This window comes from Anabrus simplex, chromosome 1 (assembly GCF_040414725.1).
Source record: "Anabrus simplex isolate iqAnaSimp1 chromosome 1, ASM4041472v1, whole genome shotgun sequence".
NCBI lineage: Eukaryota > Metazoa > Arthropoda > Insecta > Orthoptera > Tettigoniidae > Anabrus > Anabrus simplex.
Window position 1 is genome coordinate 585136844 of NC_090265.1, and position 19569 is coordinate 585156412.

Sequence of the window (19569 nt, forward strand, 5' to 3'; positions counted from 1 at the left end):
AATTTTTCTCCATTTGTAGAGGAAGCGAAAGCTGGGTGGACTCAGGATATCTTATTCAAAAGTTAGAAGTAACAGACATGAAAGTAGCAAGAATGATTGCTGGTACAAACAGGTGGGAACAATGGCAGGAGGGTATTCGGAATGAGGAGATGAAGGCTAATTTAGGAATGAAGTCGATGGATGAAGCTGTACGCATAAACCGGCTTCAGTTGTGGGGTCATGTGAGGCGAATGGAGGAGGATAGGTTACCTAGGAGAATAATGGACTCTGCTATGGAGGGTAAGAGAAGTAGAGGTAGACCAAGGTGACGATGGTTAGACTCAGTTTCTAACGATTTAAAGATAAGAGGTATAGAACTAAATGAGGCCATAACACTAGTTGCAAATCGAGGATTGTGGCAACGTTTAGTAAATTCAGAGTCTTGTAGACTGAATGCTGAAAGGCATAACAGTCTATAATGATTATGTATGTACGTAGAGGAAGTCATTAATTACTCCATGGTTTGTACAAATCCTGTTGGCAGTTTTCCACGTACGTCGAGGCAGATCAAAACCAGGTGGTTTAGTTTGGGTATTTAAAACAGTTGTAATGTCTGGTGGTGCATGTTGGATCCATTTTTCTTCCCAATGATCATTTATATTGAAGCCCGTATTGAAAAATTCAACAGCAGATTTAATTGCTGGATGTCTGGATTTTAACCTGCCAGATATTGCACTTGGAATGTAGTCATGAATTGGAAGGTCCAGGTGATCCAATATTTTCTTACATTAACTTAACAAAGCATCCTGTCTTCTCAGTGCAGGTGGATGAATGTGACTTAAAGTTGGAAGCCAAAATGTTGGTGTAGTTTTTAGACATCTTGTGATTGTACGCGTTGTAGTATTGAGCTGGATGTAGAGTTTACTGGTATGGTTGTTGTTTAGCCAGACTGGAGCACAATATTCTGCTGTACTATAGACTAGTCCCAGTGCAGAGCAATGAAGTGTTGCAGCTGTGGATCCCCACGTGGTACCGCACAGCTTTTGAAGGATGTTGTTCCTGGAACGGATTTTGGCTGTTGTATTATTCAGGTGTTGATAAGTTAGGGATCTGTCAAGTGTGACACCCAAATACTTTGGAGTAGGATTATATTTAACTAGATTTTCATTGAAATACATTTTCAGTTGTCGGCTTGCCTGTTTGTTATGAAGATGAAAACATGAAGATTCTGTTTTTCTTCGGCTTGGTGTGAGTTGCCACTTGTGGTAATACTGCCATAGGACTGAAATATCGTCTGTCAATATCCTTTCAGTTTCCTCTATGCATTTTCTACTGATGCCAATGGCTAGATCATCGGCACAAGCAAATTTCCTGCTTACAGTATGAGGGATGTCTGCAGTATATAGATTGAAAAGGTTTGGTGCGAGTACAGAGCCCTGTGGAAGACAGTTTTTCAAAGTTCCTTGCTTACTGATTTCCTTGCCCATGATAACTTGGAAATATGTATCTCACAGCATGTTATTAATTGGGCTAGAGTTCTGCAGGGGATCACTCTTAAGAATTTTAAAAGGAGGCCCTCTCTCCATACTGTGTCATAGGCTGCTGTCAAATCAATAAACACTACAGACATCTTGAAAACCTGCCTCGATATAAGTTGTAAGACTAAGGACTTGATCTGTACAGCTTCTCCCTGCTCGGAAACCAGCTAGTTCATGTGGGATGTGATCCATAATTTTGCTGCTGATTCGGTTAAAAATTAATCTTTCTAGTAGTTTATAGCAAGCACTGAGGATAGCTATAGGGCGATAGTTTTCTGCCTTATTCGTTTCCTTTCCTGGTTTAGGAATTGCTGTTATTTTTGTTTCCTTTAGTTCTTTAGGAATGCGACCAGTCTTCAGGATATCACTAAAGAACCTTGCTAACCATAGTTTGGCATATGGACCAGTATTCAGTAGGAATTCATTATGTATACCATCAAACCCACAGGCTTTCCCATCTTTTATGCTTTTGAGTGCTGTACTAACCTCTTCTTGCGTAAATGGTTGTGAATATTCTGTATGAGTTTGGCAATTAGCTTTGACTTTTCTAAGTTCCTGTTTTACCATTCTTGTATGTATTTTATCTCTAGGAGATCTTGATAAAGAGATGATTTGATCAGCAACTTGGTTAGATGATACCAGGGTTTCCCTCCTGAACAGGTGGGCTAGCTCCAAGCTTTTCTACTGGAATGTTTGAAGTCAAGATTTTTTTTGTAGTTTTCATCCATTTCTCCCGATAAGCTACATCAAGTGTTCAGAGCAGTTCCTCTCCAATTTCATTGTCACCTCTTCTGAGGAATTCTTTATAAAGGTCCTGACTTTCTTTATTCCAACCAGGTATATACTTCTTCCGATAACCTCTTGGGATATGTTTTTTAGCTGTTGTAGCTGTTGTTTAGCTGTTTTAGCATTTGTCAAGATCTACGGAAAAATTCTGCCAATCAGCTTCCTGGAAGTTCCATCTTGGTCTAGGAAAAGATGAGATGACAGGGACCTGGATACCAACTTCAAGGAGAACAGGTCTGTGCTGGCTTTTGGAGAAACCTGTTGGAGTGAAGGGGTAGATTTGTAGTATCCTTGGAGACAAAAATGTCAGGATTGTAATCTTTGTTCCAAGCAGCTGATCGGAAGGTGGATGGATCTTTGGCATAAAAAAATAGGTGAAGGTTGTTTTCATCTGCCCAGTTTGACAAGTGTTCTCCATTTATATCATTTGATCTGTACTTCCAGTCAGTATGATGGCTATTGAAATCACCACAGTAAACTGATGGATGTTGATAAACTTCCAAGACATATGATGACCAACGGATTGGAGGTGGTTTGTATACATTTACAATTATTAATTCACCAACTTTGATTGTAATTGAATGGATGTCATCATCTGTTGATGTTGTTAATAGACAGGTATCTGCAATATTACTTACGAACATATGTTATATTACCATGATGATAGGTTATCCCTATCACATCATATCCAGGAATTCTTGCTCTTCTTCTGGCTTGATCATCATTCTCTATGCGAGATTCTTGTATGAGAAGTACATCTATTTTATATTTTTGTAAGAGCCTTGAGATATATTGACATCTAGTCGTACTGATGCCTTCTATGTTGATCTGACAAATACGGATGTTCTGTCCTAGTTTCAATGTCTGGTGGTCCTCAAAAGGACCGATATTAACTTCTGAAGTATTATCCATGTGCATTATGGTCAGGAGATCAACAACTGTTGATAGTTTGGCTGCCAGTAAGTTATTGTTGCTTGCTTAGCACCACCCAGGGGACACATGTAGGGTATTGAGGAGGTAATTCCTACGGACGTGAGCAACGATCATCCCCCACTAAAATCCCTGCTTTAGTTCAATACATGGCATCCGAGGCAAAAAAGTAAATAAGTGAACTTTTGCAAATAACGCCTTTTTCTTTGGCTGCTGATGGTAGTACAGATTCAAATGCAGTTAAACTTTATCCTATAGTTGTCTCTTTCTTTAATGCTCAGAGAGGCCAAACATCAACTCTTCTATTGTCATTGTTAGAGAGTACCGAAAATACACGTGAGGAGGGAATTTTCTCCGTTATTAATAGTGAATTGTCTTCTTTAGCCAATCCGTGGGAAAAATGCATTTCTTTTTCATCTGACAATGCATACACAGTGATAGGGGCAAATAAAGGTGTTGCCAAATTTGTGAAGGACAGGCATTCTTCTGTTTAGGTCCCAGGTTGTTCGTCATCTCATACGCAACTGTGAACAAAAAGCAGCAGCCCGATTACCAGTCAGTGTAGAGAACTTTTTGGTTCAGTTATATTACTATCTTGATAAGAGTTTTAAAAGGCCAAACATGTTGAAAGTTTACTAGGCTGTTTGTGGCATAGAGGGTCACAAAATTTTGAAATATATTGGTACCCATTGGCTCTTAGTTCTTTAGTCTATTGATAGAGTTCTTGAGCAGTGGGAAGCTTTGACACTCATGTTTTGTAGTGAGACCCATTATAAAAATAGACCACCCAACAGTTTGAAACTGTGAAATCTTTCATACAAGACCCACACACAAAACTGTTTTGCTACTTTCTTCAGAGTACACTTCCTGTTTTTAACTTGGTGAATATATTTCTGCAACAAGATGCTCCAGCCATACCTCTTCTTAGGAGGAAACTTACTGGTCTTTTAACTGACCTATGACATATTGGTCAGATTTGTTCAGCCATGTTCTATTCAGTCTGAATCTACCTCCCTTTTGAGTGTTGAATTCAAGAGGAGGAAATACCAGAAAGCCAATGAGGACTTCCTAATTGGAGCAAAAGCTAGGGCATACTTGAAAGATAATGACTGTGATGAGATGTTTTATAATTCTGTAAGAGTTTTATATGGCAGCTTGCAGTTACATTGTCAAGAAATTTCCCCTTGATGATGAATTTCTTCGTCATGCCAAAGTTGTAGACTCAGAATGAAGGTTTCCTGTTCATCTCTTGAATACTTCGTTCAAAGATTCCCAACTTGGGTCAAAGAAAGTGAACATGACAAACTTGAAGAGGAATTTGCAGTTTACCACTGTGATACTTTCCTGGAATATATTGTACATGGACCTAACATTGCTGTGGATCGGGGCAACATTGCAGAGTTTAAAAATGAAAGTGGACAAATTACGTATAAAACCTTAAGTAATGTTGTATTTGCAGTACTAAGTGTACCTCATAGTAACTCTCCCACAGAAAGAGTTTTCAGTGTTAGAAAAAATCAGACAGAATTCAGGCCTACATTAACCCGGCAGAGGTCGCGTGGTTGGTGGCACATAAACGGTTGCGCCTGAGGGTTTCCCTCACTCAGTAATTTTTGTTTTTGTGATAAGTAGTTTACTTAAATGCATCCGTTAATGATATGGAAGTGTTCACGGACATGCCTCATCACAAAATATAAGAACGAAAATAGTCCACCAATTATTTACAGTGTTAGTTTCCAGCATAATATTCTGGTCTGAGAACTGTGATGTTATTGTGATACAAAAGTGGTCGCTTCATGAGCATTTTGCTCATTTGTTCAGTTACGTTAGTGGTCGCGTGGTGAGCATTTCGCTCTCTGCAAAACCAATACTAAAATCAGTTTTGTTTATTTATTTTACTTTTTATCCTTTTGTTTTATAATTATCTTGAAGTGGACTTTTAATGTATTTATTTTACAAATGTAAATAATACAAAAATAGAATATAAAGCAATACAATTTTTTAATAAAATAATGCACTGTACAAGTGATGAACACAAATAACCGATGACAATTATACCTAAGTTCTGATACAAACATTACAGATTTTAGTTTCTTCTCTTTCTGACCGGAACCGTTCATCATAGTCGTTCTCTTTCCGAGTGGAACAGTTCATTCATCATCGTCGTCATCTCCAGCATGTTTGATGCCACAGTTGCTGCAAACTTGTAGGGTGTGTTCCTTACAAATTGGATGGTTACAAGTCGTACATTTTGTGACTGTGTATCGATTTTTCTTTCTTGGACATGAGTAACACTTTTGCCTTCCGATAGGGCCTTCTGCTCCATGAGTAGCTGCTTCCTCTACCGGCTCATTATTTGCGCCGTAGTGAAACTGGCAAGTAGTCCATTGTTGCTCTACTGACTATGTGGGGTTTACAGAGCTCAATGCTGAGTCTTCAGGTAAGGTGATATAGGTCCAAGAAGACCTAGGTTGAACCTCAGTTTCAAATAGCTGTTCAAGGCTCCAATGTCTAACAGGGTGAAAAAAGCCTGAGCGGCCATCTATTTGTTTTTCTTGCAGTTTTATATGGGCTTTTTATCCCATCTGCAACATCAACACTCCGTTTTGTTATGTTGTAGAAGATGATGACCTCTGGCTTAAACTTTTCGTCTGTAGTCTTGTCAATGAACTCACCACTGTGCATCGTCAAAAGCATAAGAACATTCCTAGGCGGTCGCTTCTTACAAACATAAGATTCCAGTAGCATGTCCTGTCCATGGCCAAACAAGGTATCTCTGCCTTATTTTTCCTGAGAGTTCCCACTAGTCAACCCTTTCTGTTTCATGTCTTCAGCAAGAGGCACTGATGTGAATTGTCAGTTGTGATGTTCTTCCAGTATGTTCAATTGGTAGGACCAAACATTTAACGATTGCAGCAGCAGAGTTCTCCTTTTGGTAAGGGCCAACCGGTTGTTGTCCAACATGTTGTAAGTGTAGAACATCCGAGCATTGGCTAAAGATAACATTTTCAGACCATATTCAGCCGGATTATTTGGCATGAATTGTCGAAACCAACACTTTCCCCGGAATGATTCTAGGATCTCTTCAACCATTAGGTATTCATGAGGTGTTCCTGGCATCGAGCTAGAAATTCACCAAACACTTTACGAATTGGGGCCAATTTGTCCTCTTTCACTCTTTCTTCTCTTGTACATATATTATCGAAACAAAGGGCATAAATAAGAAAACTAAAATGCCTCAGGGGCATAGTTTCGTGGGAAATTTCAGGTGCAGTGCCATCTGCTGCCCAGAAATCTTCTGCATTTGTATACGAGCCAGTCAAGTAAAGAAGACCAAAAGGAGCAAAGATTTCTTCCTTATCAGTGTCCTTGGCATCTCTTTCACGTTCGTGTTCGCTCCTTATATGTGCCACTGTAATGTTTGTCATCGAGACTATGTGATGTAACGTTCCAGAGGGAAAGAATAAATTCCAGAACTCAAGTGGTGATCTGACAAATTTGGCATTTCCTTTCATGCATGGTAACTTACGAATAAGATTGATGTGTCTTGTTTTTGACGTGCTGGGTGCACAGTGGATGTCCCACACCGTGCAGTTGTCCTTCCCAATATAACGAGGTACTGGTACACGCTGCTCCTCATCCAGCTCTTCTCCCGTTACCTTTGAATCGATATTATCATTGTTTTTCATGTGGTCACTCTCGCCCTCACTTCCACTGTCTTAAGGATTACCAAATTGTGCCAAATCCTCTTCACCAACCGTATTTCTTACTTGCTTTAGTTCCTGTTCCATTTCGTCCATCCATTGCAGGATTCACTGTTCTTGTGGGATTAGCCATTGAATAACCACACATTGTTCACAACTTGGTGCACGAGTTAAAAGTGGGATTACTGATAGCCCCCTTCAAAGGTTGGCACCTCTGCATGTGATCATTACAGATGAATCCATCTTCTCTATTTGAAATGAATCCTCCCAATACATCCAGGAGGAGTTCGAACGAGGAATTCAACATTGTGCTGAACAAAGTGTCAAACACCCAACCAGTATGATGGTTTGTGGAATGTTAGTGTGGGGCCCTGGAGATATTCATATTGTAGAGAGAACTATGAATAAGTATCAGTACCTTAGGGTATTGAAAGAAGTACTTCTGCTAAAAGCAAATGGCTTGTTTCCAAATGGGGAATTTGTCATAATGCAGAATGGAGCTCCCTGTCGCTCAGCAAAGTCAGTGTTGAACTTTTTGGCTGAGGAGGAGGTCAGGGAATGCACCAGATCTTAACCCTACTGAAAATCTCTGGGCTATAATTAAGATGAAACTGAAGGAGAGTAACATCACTACCAAGCAAGCCTTAATGGAGCGACTTACTGATCTGGCATCAGAAATAAGAACAAACGGTGAAAATTTGGTAAATAGTATGTCTCAAAGAATCCAGTCTGTTATCAAACACAAAGGAATGCGTACCAAGTACTGATCATTATGTAGGATTATGTAATTTTATGTAAATAAGGACTGGTGAGTTGCAAAATTGATGAGTCTAATAATTTGGCCACCCTCTGTATTGATGAATATATATGTCAACCCCAGGATCATCCGAATGGTTGCTAGGATAAATAAAAATGATTTCTTTTAAAATATAGTAATTAAGTTATTAATACAGTAAAACTTTGTTGTTTTGAAGTCGTTGGGACACAAAAATCGGACTTCGAATTACGTGATTTCAAATTAGCCGCCAACTCGTAATTCAGAAATGCCAACACCTGCCGTGTCACTAAATATTCCAAGACCCATTAATGCACGCAATCACGTTTGATTCACAGTTTCAACCTTTCAGATGGCATGGAAAAGACTATTTCCGAAACAAATCCAACAAGGTGCATTTACATTATTCATATAATGCATTTGGATAAATCACTGGCAAACATAACCTCACGCAACGAAAGAAACACACGATTCAAAGACGAGGACAAATTATGCTTTATTTTTTTATTTACTTGTACTTGCATGGTAAGTGCCAGACATCCTTAAAACATGGTGGCTTATCGAACTTTCTTATGACGAGGGGAGGAAGTGTGTCTCTTCCGTGTGCATTGCAACTGAGTACAATGACCCCCACTCTTGTATGATTTCCTGGCTGGCACTTCTCTCCTTTAAAACCGTAAGTCCGTTTGGGCTCGGCATAAAATAAATGCAGTTTCATCGGCATTGAAAATATTGTTCAGTGCATACGAATTATGCAAGCCACACTTTTTCGCCAACTGTCGGGATCACGAGTGTTCGCACATTCTGCTTTTCTGCACACTGCCAGCTACGTGATATTGTGGTGTTCCTTAAAACGCTGAATACAAAAAAATTTTGATTTTACTCGAACTTAGCAATTGTGAAGCACATTGTAGACTCACCAAAGTGAGTGAAAGTACCGAAAGCTACCCCAGCATGTTCCAGAAAACTCGTTCTATCATTACATGGATAAATTTTAAATTTAAATAACTCTGTAAAATACAAAAAATTACATGTAAACGCTGTTTTGCATTAAACGTCTGAATTTCGGTAATGGGACCGACATTGTTCTTTGAATTACGAATTATCTGTATTTCGAATTAAACAATTTTAATGTCATGCTTAAAACCATACCACACGTTTCCAGGAATGAGAGCTATTTTGAATTAACCGATTTTGAATTATCGAGGTTCTACTGTAATTCCATATCATTTGTTGTACGCTAATTTTTAACACTAAGATTACGATAGCAGGGAGGAATAGTAGACAGTCCATACATCTCTATCTGGCTCGTACTCCCAAACAGTATCTTCACTGCAGAGTACTTATAGATGGGTTATGCAAGTGTATACTTTTGATAATGTCGCCGAGCTGATGACCTACATGTTAGGCCCCTTTAACCCTTCAAGCTGGAATTAAAAGTTAGCAAAGTTTTACCCTACTGCGGTAATAAATTTTAGAAATATATCACAATTTTACATGCTGTCACAAACATTGCTATAACTTCTAAACGACTTGTCTATGTTCAAAACATGCGGATATGCAGTTCATATCATGCAGATATTGTATCTGCATACAAAGAAGTGGCATGCAAAGTTGAAAATATTGTTCATTGCATATGAATTATGCAAGCCACGCTTTTTCGCCTAATTACCTTCTTGTTGGAATAAAATTCGAATCAACAGGTGTCCGTGTTCATTCGGGTGAGCATTCACTTACATCAAAATCATTATGTAGGCCTACATAACACGTAAATTTCTGGTGTGCATAATAATCACTCAGATTATTCTCATTACTTTAACCTAGTATGCGTTAGAGAGCTGCATCAGATAAACAGACCATGCGAGGATGCCGCCATATTGTTCACAATTATTGACGTTGATGAAACAAATTCTTTTTACGCCAACACAATGGTACTTTACGGTAGAAGATACTCCCCTGCATAGAATGATACCCTGTGCTGCGAGCCACGGTAAACGTTCATGTTGACAACCAACAGATGGCACACAGGCGTACATCTAAAACATTGCTAGCCTAGTCCATACAGGTATTCGTCAAACCGCTCCTGGCTTGTTTTGTAGGTCCGCACATGTACACATCGAACTAGCTTAAGCGGTTAAACGACAAGCAAGATGTTATTCTTATCAAGCATCGTGTTTCATTGAATTTAGGAAACGCATGAACTCTTTGAATCGATAGCACCGGATTGCGTTTGACACAGCATAGTTAGGAGTGTCGGGGCTTTCCTGCCTAAACATTGGCATCTAAGAAGTGGTAATTATGCACTAACGATAAAGATTGCAAGGAAAGTTTTTAGTTTCTGTAGTGATAGTTGAAATTGCAGTTTGTTCTTTTGCATTGTATAGGCAATAGTCGAAATCAATCATTCACAACTGATCTGCATTTAGGGCAGTTGCCCAGGTGGCAGATTCCCTATATGTTGTTTTCCTAGCTATTTCTTTAATGATTGCAAAGAAATTGGAAATTTATTGAACATTTCCCTTAGTAAGTTATTCCAGTCCCTAACTCCCCTTCCTATAAACGAATATTTGCCCAAATTTGTCCTCATGAATTCCAGCTTAATCTTCATATTGTGATTTTTCCTACTTTTAAAGACACCACTCAAATTTATACGTCTACGATGTCATTCCACACTATCTTTCCACTGACAGCTCAGAACATACCACTAACTTTTTTTTAAATTACAGATTATTTATTTGGTGAACCACCTATCGAATAAATAATTAATAAATAACTTGTAATTTTTTAAGGACATTGAATTTTAATACGGATTCATAATGATAATGATTACTTGTAACATACCACTTGGTTGAGCAGATCTTCCCCTTTCTCCCAAGTCTTCCCACCCCACACTTTGCAACATTTTTCTAATGCTGCTCTTTTGTCGGATATCACCCAGAACAAATTGAGCTGCTTTTCTTTGGATTCTTTCCAATTCTGGAATTAAGTAATATTGGTTTAGATCCCATACATTGGAACCATACTCTGGGGTCTTACCAGAGACTTATATGCCCTCTCCTTTACATTCTTACTACAACCCCTAAATACCCTCATAACCATGTGCAGAGATCTGTACCCTTTATTTACAATCATATTTATGTGATTACCCCAATTACGATCTTTCATTATATTAACACCTAGGTACTTACAATGATCCCCAAAAGGAATTTTCACCCCATCAACATGGTAATTAAAACTTGTAACCGTTACTTCAGTGGTCACACAAGTACAGTTAAAGGGAGGAAAGTAAATGAAATTACAAGGTTCCTTAAACGCTGTATACACCATAATCATGTAACAAACTGCTGCAAAAACAGGGCGAGTAAATATCAGTGAGGGCAACTTGACGATAACGAACAAGGAACGTGGAACGGTACTGGGAACCTACCAAGGGCATGGAGATGTCTAGGTTGCGGTTTTTGGAAAAATCAACGGTGATCTCTGGTTTTCAAAATATTATTTACAAAATATGACATTACAAGTAAACATGGGACAAACCAGAACCAGATACAAATTTGGAAAATACAAATAGATGTTCTTTGAGAAATAAGTTGTATGTTCTTTGACAAGAACTTTGCCGTAGATCATGAGGTTAAACAAATGTATCTTAGCACAATTTAAGTTCTACAACATAATATTACAATTTTAGAATGAAGGAAAACTTACTTTTCACAACATCAGATCAATAGAGTGGCGATTAGGGCAATCTCGTGTGTGATACCTTAATGAAAATAATATGCAAATTAAAACGGGACTGAAAACAACAGTGCTTACCCTAAGCCCGCCCATCCTGAAAGCGAGGAGTTGCCGATCACGTCAAAACTTCGGCAGACGGCAGACCAAAGACAGACAGGCTTAAGACACTCAGGACAGACGAAATGCTGCCTTACTACCTTTTAAAGGGAAATCTGGCCTTGGAGTAGCCAATCAGAATGCAGGAGCTTGCCCAGATTCAGCAATCGCAATTCTTTGAGGTCATAATCTTTACACAACACCTCAATCCCGAACCTTCCGTATTCCAGAATATAATTTCTAGAATTCCTAACAAAGGCAAACACACCCTGTTCCAAAGGTTTGCGTCGCAACCTTTCTGGATTGTTCCAGTAAATATAGCACAATAATGTAGTAGATACAAATACAAAATGTTACAACAATATTATATACTGTGCAGGTTAGGTATCTAAATGGAATACGAATAACATATTCTAGCACAACACTCCCGATCATACAGTAAGCATTACTTAAAAGATTTACAAGTAAAATCTTCTACAAACACTTTCCACCTCCAAGAGATCCTACACATGTTTCAAAACTGAGAGGACTTTTCCTATTTGTGAAACTTAAACAAGGTTAAAAGTCAGGTTGTATCATCATACCATTGCCTACTGTCCATCTCACAACAGTATTGAGGTCATTTTGCAGTTTCTCACAATCTTTTCACTTATTACCCTGTACAGAATAACATCATCTGCAAAAGCATTATCTCTGATTCCACTTCTTTACTCATATCCTTGATAGATTAGATATATATATATATATATATATATATATATATATATATATATATTAATAAAACATAAAGGTCCAATAATACTGCCTTGAGAAATTCCCCTCTTAATTATTACAGGGTCAGAAAAAGCTTCGCCTACTCTAATTCTGAGTTCTATTTTCTAGAAATATAGCCACCCATGCGGTCACTCTTTCGTCCAGTCCAAATGCACTCATTTTAGCCAGTAGTCTCTCGTGATCTACCCTATCAAATGCCTTTATATAGGTCAATAGTGATACAGTCCATGCGACCTCCTGAATACAGGATATCTGCTATATCTTGCTGGAATCTACATGTTGAGCTTCAGTGGAATAACCTTTCTTAAACCTGAACTGCCTTCTATCAAACCAGTTGTTAATTTATCAAACATGTCTAATATAATCAGAAAGAATGCTTTCCCAAAGCTTACATGCAATGCATGTCAAACTGACTGGCCTGTAATTTTCAGCTTTATGTCTATCACCCTTTGCTTTATACACACAGGCTATTATAGCAACTATCCATTCATTTGGTATTGCTCCTTCAGGCAAACAATAATCAAATAAGTACTTCAGATATAGTAGTATATCCCAACCCATTGTCTTTAGTATATCCCCAGAAAACTTATAAAGTCCAGCTGCTTTTCTAGTTTCCAACTTTTGTATCTTACTGTAAATGTGATTATCATAGATAAATTTTAATACTTCTTTAGTATTAGTCACCTCCTCTATCTGGACACTATCTTTGTAACCAACAATCTTCACATACTGCTGACTGAATACTACCGCCTTTTGAAGATCCTCGCATACACACTCCCCTTGTTCATTAATGTTTCCCAGAATGTCTTTATTGGAACCTGTTTCTGCCTTAAAGCACATATACACACCCTTCTGTTTTTCACTAAAATTTCTATGACTGCCAATTATGCTTGCCATCATGTTATCTTTAGCTGACTTCTTTGCTAGATTCAATTTCCTAGTATGTTCCCTCAATTTTTCCTTACTTCCACAGCCATTTCTAACTCTTATTTCTTTCCAACCTGCACTTCCTGCTTAGTCTCTTTACTTCTCGGTTATAATATAGTTGGTCTTTACCATTTCTTACCACCTTTAAAGGTACAAGCCTGTTTTCACATTCCTTAACAATTACTTTAAACCCATCCCAGTGTCTTTACATTTTTATTTACAGTTTTCCACCGATCATAGTTACTTTTTTTTTTTTTTAACTCCCTCATGCCTGTTTTATCAACCATATGGTACTGCCTAATAGTCCTACGTTTAAGACCTTCCTTTCTATCACCTTTATTTTTAACTACGACAAAAACAGATCCTTGATCACTAATACCATCTATTACTTTGGTTTCTCTATAGAGCTCTTCTGGTTTTACCAGCACAACATCCAGAATATTCTTCCCTCTAGTGGTTCCATCACTTTCTGAATCAGCTGTCTTTCCCATATTAACTTGCCTGCCATTTCTTTGTCATGCTTCCTGTCATTTGCAAAATCTTCCCAATTGACATATGGTAAATTGAGATTTACTCATTTGAAACAAATATTTCAGGTTCTCTGGAGCCTCCGTGGCTCAGACGGCAGCGCGTCGGCCTCTCACCACTGGATACTGTGGTTCAAATCCCGGTCACTCCATGTGAGATTTGTGCTGGACAAAACGGAGGCGGGACAGGTTTTTCTCCGGGTACTCCGGTTTTCCCTGTCATCTTTCATTCCAGCAACACTCTCCATTCGCATTTCATTTCATCTATCATTCATTAATAAATCACTTTGGGAGTGGCGACCCCATCGTACTAATAGCCTATATGTGCTTCATTCATTACATCCCTGACCCGGTCAATGACTGGAAAACAGGTTGCAGATTTTTCATTTTTCATTTCAGGTTCTCTATGTGAATCGACATCTTTATCGTAAATTGAGATCCCCCGCTACAGTCACGTTCCTTTCCATATTTTTTCCCCACATAGCTGATTATCTTATCAGATAATTCTGAATCGGCGCCAGCGCTACAGTTTCCTGGTCTGTACACTCCAAAGACATCAAGTTGCCTATTATTATCTTTAGAGATGAGCCTTACACCTAGAATTTCATGTTTGTTATCTTTAACTTTTTCGTGGCTTACAAATTCTTCTTTTGGCAGAACGAATACTCCCCCTCCTACCATTCCTATCGTATCTCTACGATACACACTCCAGTTCCGTGAGAAAATTTCTGCATCCGTTATACCATTTCTCAGCCATGATTCAATTCCTATTACAATATCTGGTAAGTATATAATCTATTAAATTACTAAATTCTATTCCTTTCTTTGTTTATGATAGTTTCTGGGAAGGTGGGGCATTGCGAATCAGATCCACTGATTGTTTTAAATTCATATCCATCCATTTATTTTCATCATATTTTTTTATTCTGGTCAGTGGACGATTTTGAACTTTTAAATTGTAAGTACATTTCATCTCATTTGGTACCATTAGGGGCCAATGACCTAGATACTAAGCCCCTTTAAACAAGCACCATCATCATCGGTATGTTCTAGTTGTTGAAAAGACAGATATTTTGAACTTTTTTGTTCAGTAATGGTGGAAATATGCCTTGCATGATTTTGAATGATCTGTTGTACTGCGTGATTGTTCACACTTAAACGTTTATCATGAAAAGGAATTATATTATTAATGAAACTGTTTTGTTTTAATTAGGAGATGCTTCGGAGAAATCTGCTAAATCTGGCTCGTTCATACATTGAGGCAAAAAATTTTCAGAAGGCATTGATATGCACTGCCCTTTCAGCTGCCTTTTTTCCATTAGAACAGAAGGAAGCTATGAAATTATGGACGGCTGCAAAAAGGACTGCACTTGCAGGTGGAGATGCTCAATTGCAGGTAGTGTGGATTTATTTCATTATTTAATACAACTTAGCATTCTTTTTGCATTTATTGCTGTAAAAAAATGGCTCTATTAAGACACCAACAGTTTAAGCAGTAATTGCTCCACAACGTAAGCATTCATGAAACTTTTCAATCTCCGAAATTTTCTCACATTGCACTTTGTTTAGTAACAAAATGATTTTCAGGTTTATCTTCAAACACTTGCACTATTGTACTGTAATGTGACCAGATCCATGTCTGGTGAGGTAGAGTACTGTATATTCTGGTATGGGCTGGATCAAGTTTACTTTCATTTTTGTCTGTCTTATCCTTTGCTTTGACAGTATGCAAGTGGCTGACGTATGAGCAATGCTACTAATGCCATTACTTATGCAGCCAATTCCTGTTATATCATATAATCCTGAATACCACCCGCCACCGAATAAGACCCGTACCCTAAATTTAAGACAGGAGAATACGGAAAAAAATAAAATAACTTACATACCTATTTAATTTTTTTCAAATATACCACAAATATAATTTCAAACAGCTTACAGTTAATAAAATCATCACAAAAATCGTAAATAAAATCGGTCCAATACTCCGATCATTCACAATTCACTGTCGTCATCTGAAGTTTCACCATAGGAACTTTTGTTGCTGGCATGTTTCCACAAATAGTTGTCCTCGATACCATCCACTGAATTTAAAATGATACGTTTCTTGAAGCTTTTGGAAACTAGATCGTTAGATGTGCACGCCCATACAGTCTTGTTCCACCTGCATATTAGTCCCACTTCAGGCCTCTTCACTCATCCAGTTGGTGTTAACGCGCGATCGCCATCAGGCATCCATTCAGTGTACAACTGTTTCATTGCAGTTTTGAAAGCCGATTCACGCACACATCCAACGGCTGTAGAATAGAAGTGAGTCCTCCGGGTATTATTGCAAGATCCGTTTTTCCTTTCCTCATATCTTTTATGGCTTCAGTTGTATGTCCTCGGTAACTGTCCAACACAACCATGTTTGGTTTTTGTAACCAAGCTCCTGGGCAACGCTGCGAAATGCACTTCACCCAGTTCTCAACTAACACACTGGTCATCCAGCCAGACTCGTGTGTTCTAACAACATAGGACGGCAAGTTTCCTTCCGGAAGCGTTTTCCTTTTCAGAACTGCACATGGAGGGAGTTTGGTTCCATCCGCTAATATGCACAACATTACCGTGCATTGTTGCTTTTTGTTATCTCTTGTTCTGATGTTTACACTTTTAGAACACTTCATATTCACTGTATTCTCCAATGGCATCTCAAAATAGACAGGTGTCTGGTCAGCATTCTCAATTTGTGATGGCAAATAAGAATTTTGCTTCCTCATATGAATAATGTGACGCCGAAAGGCCGTTCATTTTTCTTCATATGCCCCAGGGAGGTGTGAAATAGATGTACGTCTCCGAATGCACAATCCCTTTCTCCGATAAGTTTCGGATCCATCTGCTGCTTGCAGTAAAACCGTTGTTTTGAGTTCTTTTGAGATCTCTGGTGCTTTCAATTGGCACATTTCACTAGATACACCATATTCTAACTCACGTTTTTCTGTCACAAATTTGTGGAGTCGTTCTTCAATTTCCGGAAACACTGCACTCCGCCCGCGGAACGCTCTGTGATCGCAGTTACTTTTTAGAAGCTTTTCCTTCTTCCGCCAATCATGAATACACGATTCATCAATATCATACTTCCTGCCAACGGCACGATTTCCGTATATTTCAGCTTCGCTTACAACTTTAAGTTTCGCACGCACGTTAAATGACCGCAGGCACGGTTTTGAATCCATGGCTTACTATCAAGACAGCACTTTCACGACACAGATACGGAACTTGAATGTGAGCGAGGTAGACTTCTGTAACCAACGGTGTCGACTCTTGCGAAGTACAATATCCGCGAGGTCAGCTATTCGCACACACAGCATGCCGGCAACACTTGTGAAACCACTGACGATTGAGCATCCGCAGCAGCGGATTTCATATTTACCGCATATTTATCCATATTCTTTGATTTACCGTATTTCATTACCTACATTTCGCGTTTACATGACACTAACCGTATTGAGAAAAAATCAATCTCGTGTTCTAGAACGCAACTAAAACACAAGACCTGAATGCCAGTTTACATGTGGTGTATTGAGTACGGTAACCGTATTCAGATCTATTTCAATATCCATGTAAACATAGTAAATATTAACGAGAATGAACAGCTTGAATATGACCTGCTCCCAAGATTTAGAACCAATATCTTGGGGAGAGAAGTGTGGCTGGTATTCAGGATTACAGTGGAACCTCGATTCTCCGTTTTTCGAGGGACCACGGAAAAAATCGTACAACACGGGAAAACGGAAAATCCGGGAACGAATGAACCATCAACAATTTGGCTAAACATCACAAAAAATGAAATGTGTATACTAGTAATCTTACAAACACCCCTAAACCAAACCAAACTGCAGCCTCAATGGGCCTTCCACCTATCAAGCGACCGCCCGAAGGCCTGTAGATACGAGGTGACGCATGGTCAGTGTGACAAATCCTCTCGGCCGTTATTCCTGGCTCTCTAGACCGGAGCTGTCATATTGCCATTAAATAGCTCCTCAATGAAAGGTAATCGTAGAATTAATGAACTTGACACCAGCCCTAACTCATATCCAGGTAAAAATGCCTGACCTGGCCAGTAATCGAATTCGGGCCCTCCGGGTGAGAGGCAGGCAAGTTAGACCGCGTGGCTGGCTTCAAACGTTAATCACCGGTACGCGACTTTAAAATCTCGAAACTTTACATTCAGTTTTACTGGGGAATCTTCGTCAGTTTCGTCTGAAAACTTTGTCATATTCCTTTGAAAACTTCTTTCAGTTCAGCAACTTTGATCAGCCAAACTCTTCGAAAAATCTATTAGTAATACCCGTAACGCGAAGCCAAACAACTATCGACCACAAGTAGTTTTTCATTCTCCAATCTAATAAAATAAAGCACATTAGATACAAAAGCGTCCAACATGATGGCAAAATCCTTTTCTTCTTTTTTTAATCTTCCATTGTAATTTGGTCACCGGTGTACTGTTCCTAGTCAGTTTATGGAAATCTTGTACCGCGTAAATTAGGCCTAGCCTACATCGACTTTTAAAGGTTATGTTGAACGCGAGAATATGGTTTCGAAAGTAACAATCCTCAAGTTCTCGAATGCATTATATTTAGTTCTGCCCATCACTACTCACAATCAAATTGGAAAGAGGAAAAATGTCATTAACACTTCCAAAATTACGATTATTCGCAACCTTGAACTCGGCTGGAAAGCGCTCTCGCTGTACAAGTCGGCACGAGTGCGAGATACAAAGTTTTTAAATATAAGGTGCGCAAATAAAACGACTGCGGCTTTTATAACATTTTAACACAAAAATGTGAAATTCCCAGTCTTATATTAGGACCAAAATAGTAATACGCAATCCCAAAACCTCCCATGGCTTTTTGTACATATGTAAGGTGCAACATCTGTCCAGGTCTCGATAACATAATCGTATACGATAATATTAAAATACTAAATTTGTGTTACTTAAGAAGGAGAGTTTCGATTCCTGCCTGAAAGCCCAGTGACTATACAGTACCCTGAGGGAAATGCCGGAAACCTGCTCGGCGACACACTTGAAAAAAAAAAAGTAAAAAAAGTTTACATCTAACCCTGGACATAATGTAGACGTTTTGCAAGTACGAACATTTTACGAAATTCGTTCCATCTTCAAATAGAGCTGCCGAAATACGTTCTGTCTCCTTCAAATTGTCGAGGGCACTCTCTGCTGTATGATTTCAGAGGATTCTTTAAACAATACTACCCAAATGCGATGCTAAGATGATCCCTTATGCAAGTTCACCGCCGATTGCTTTTCCAGTACAGTACCGGTACTTCTTCAAATTACCCCAATGACGGGATGTCAACATCAAGATCCGTGCCGTAGCCGTCCTTTCGTAAGATACAGTTTCTTGGAAAACGCGTGATCGAGGATTTAGCGTTGATGGGACTGAAATTTATGGACGGTTGATCCGGGAAATTGTTTCTTCGAGGAACAGATAATGCGGGATTTTTACAACGTGATTTAATTAGGATGCTCGCGGGACCACGTAATTTGAACGAATAATACGGGAAAACGTAGTTTCCGGGAACGTATAATTGAGGTTCTACTGTATACGGTAAATGGTGTGGAAGTGTTGTTCATGGGCACATTCTTCTTCTTTTCTTCATGGGGCCTCTAAATATTAGTTACTAATTAGCGTCGACCTCTAAGATATTTTGTTACCATGTTTTTCCTTCATTCCCACCTAGATATACCTGCTCCCTTCACAAAGCTGCAGGTTGTTCTTATTGGGTCGTCTTGGTTTTTT

At 38.8% G+C, this 19569-nt stretch overlaps 1 protein-coding gene across 1 annotated transcript in view; it reads left to right on the forward strand.

Annotated features, from left to right (window-relative positions):
• The window catches only part of LOC136870482 (uncharacterized), a 251138-nt gene that overhangs the window by 65049 nt on the left and 166520 nt on the right, over positions 1-19569 (forward strand). Inside the window, exon 5 of the mRNA XM_068227133.1 lies at positions 14985-15167. Within this exon, the coding sequence (XP_068083234.1) occupies positions 14985-15167 (183 nt within the window). The remainder of the gene's footprint in view (positions 1-14984; positions 15168-19569) is intronic.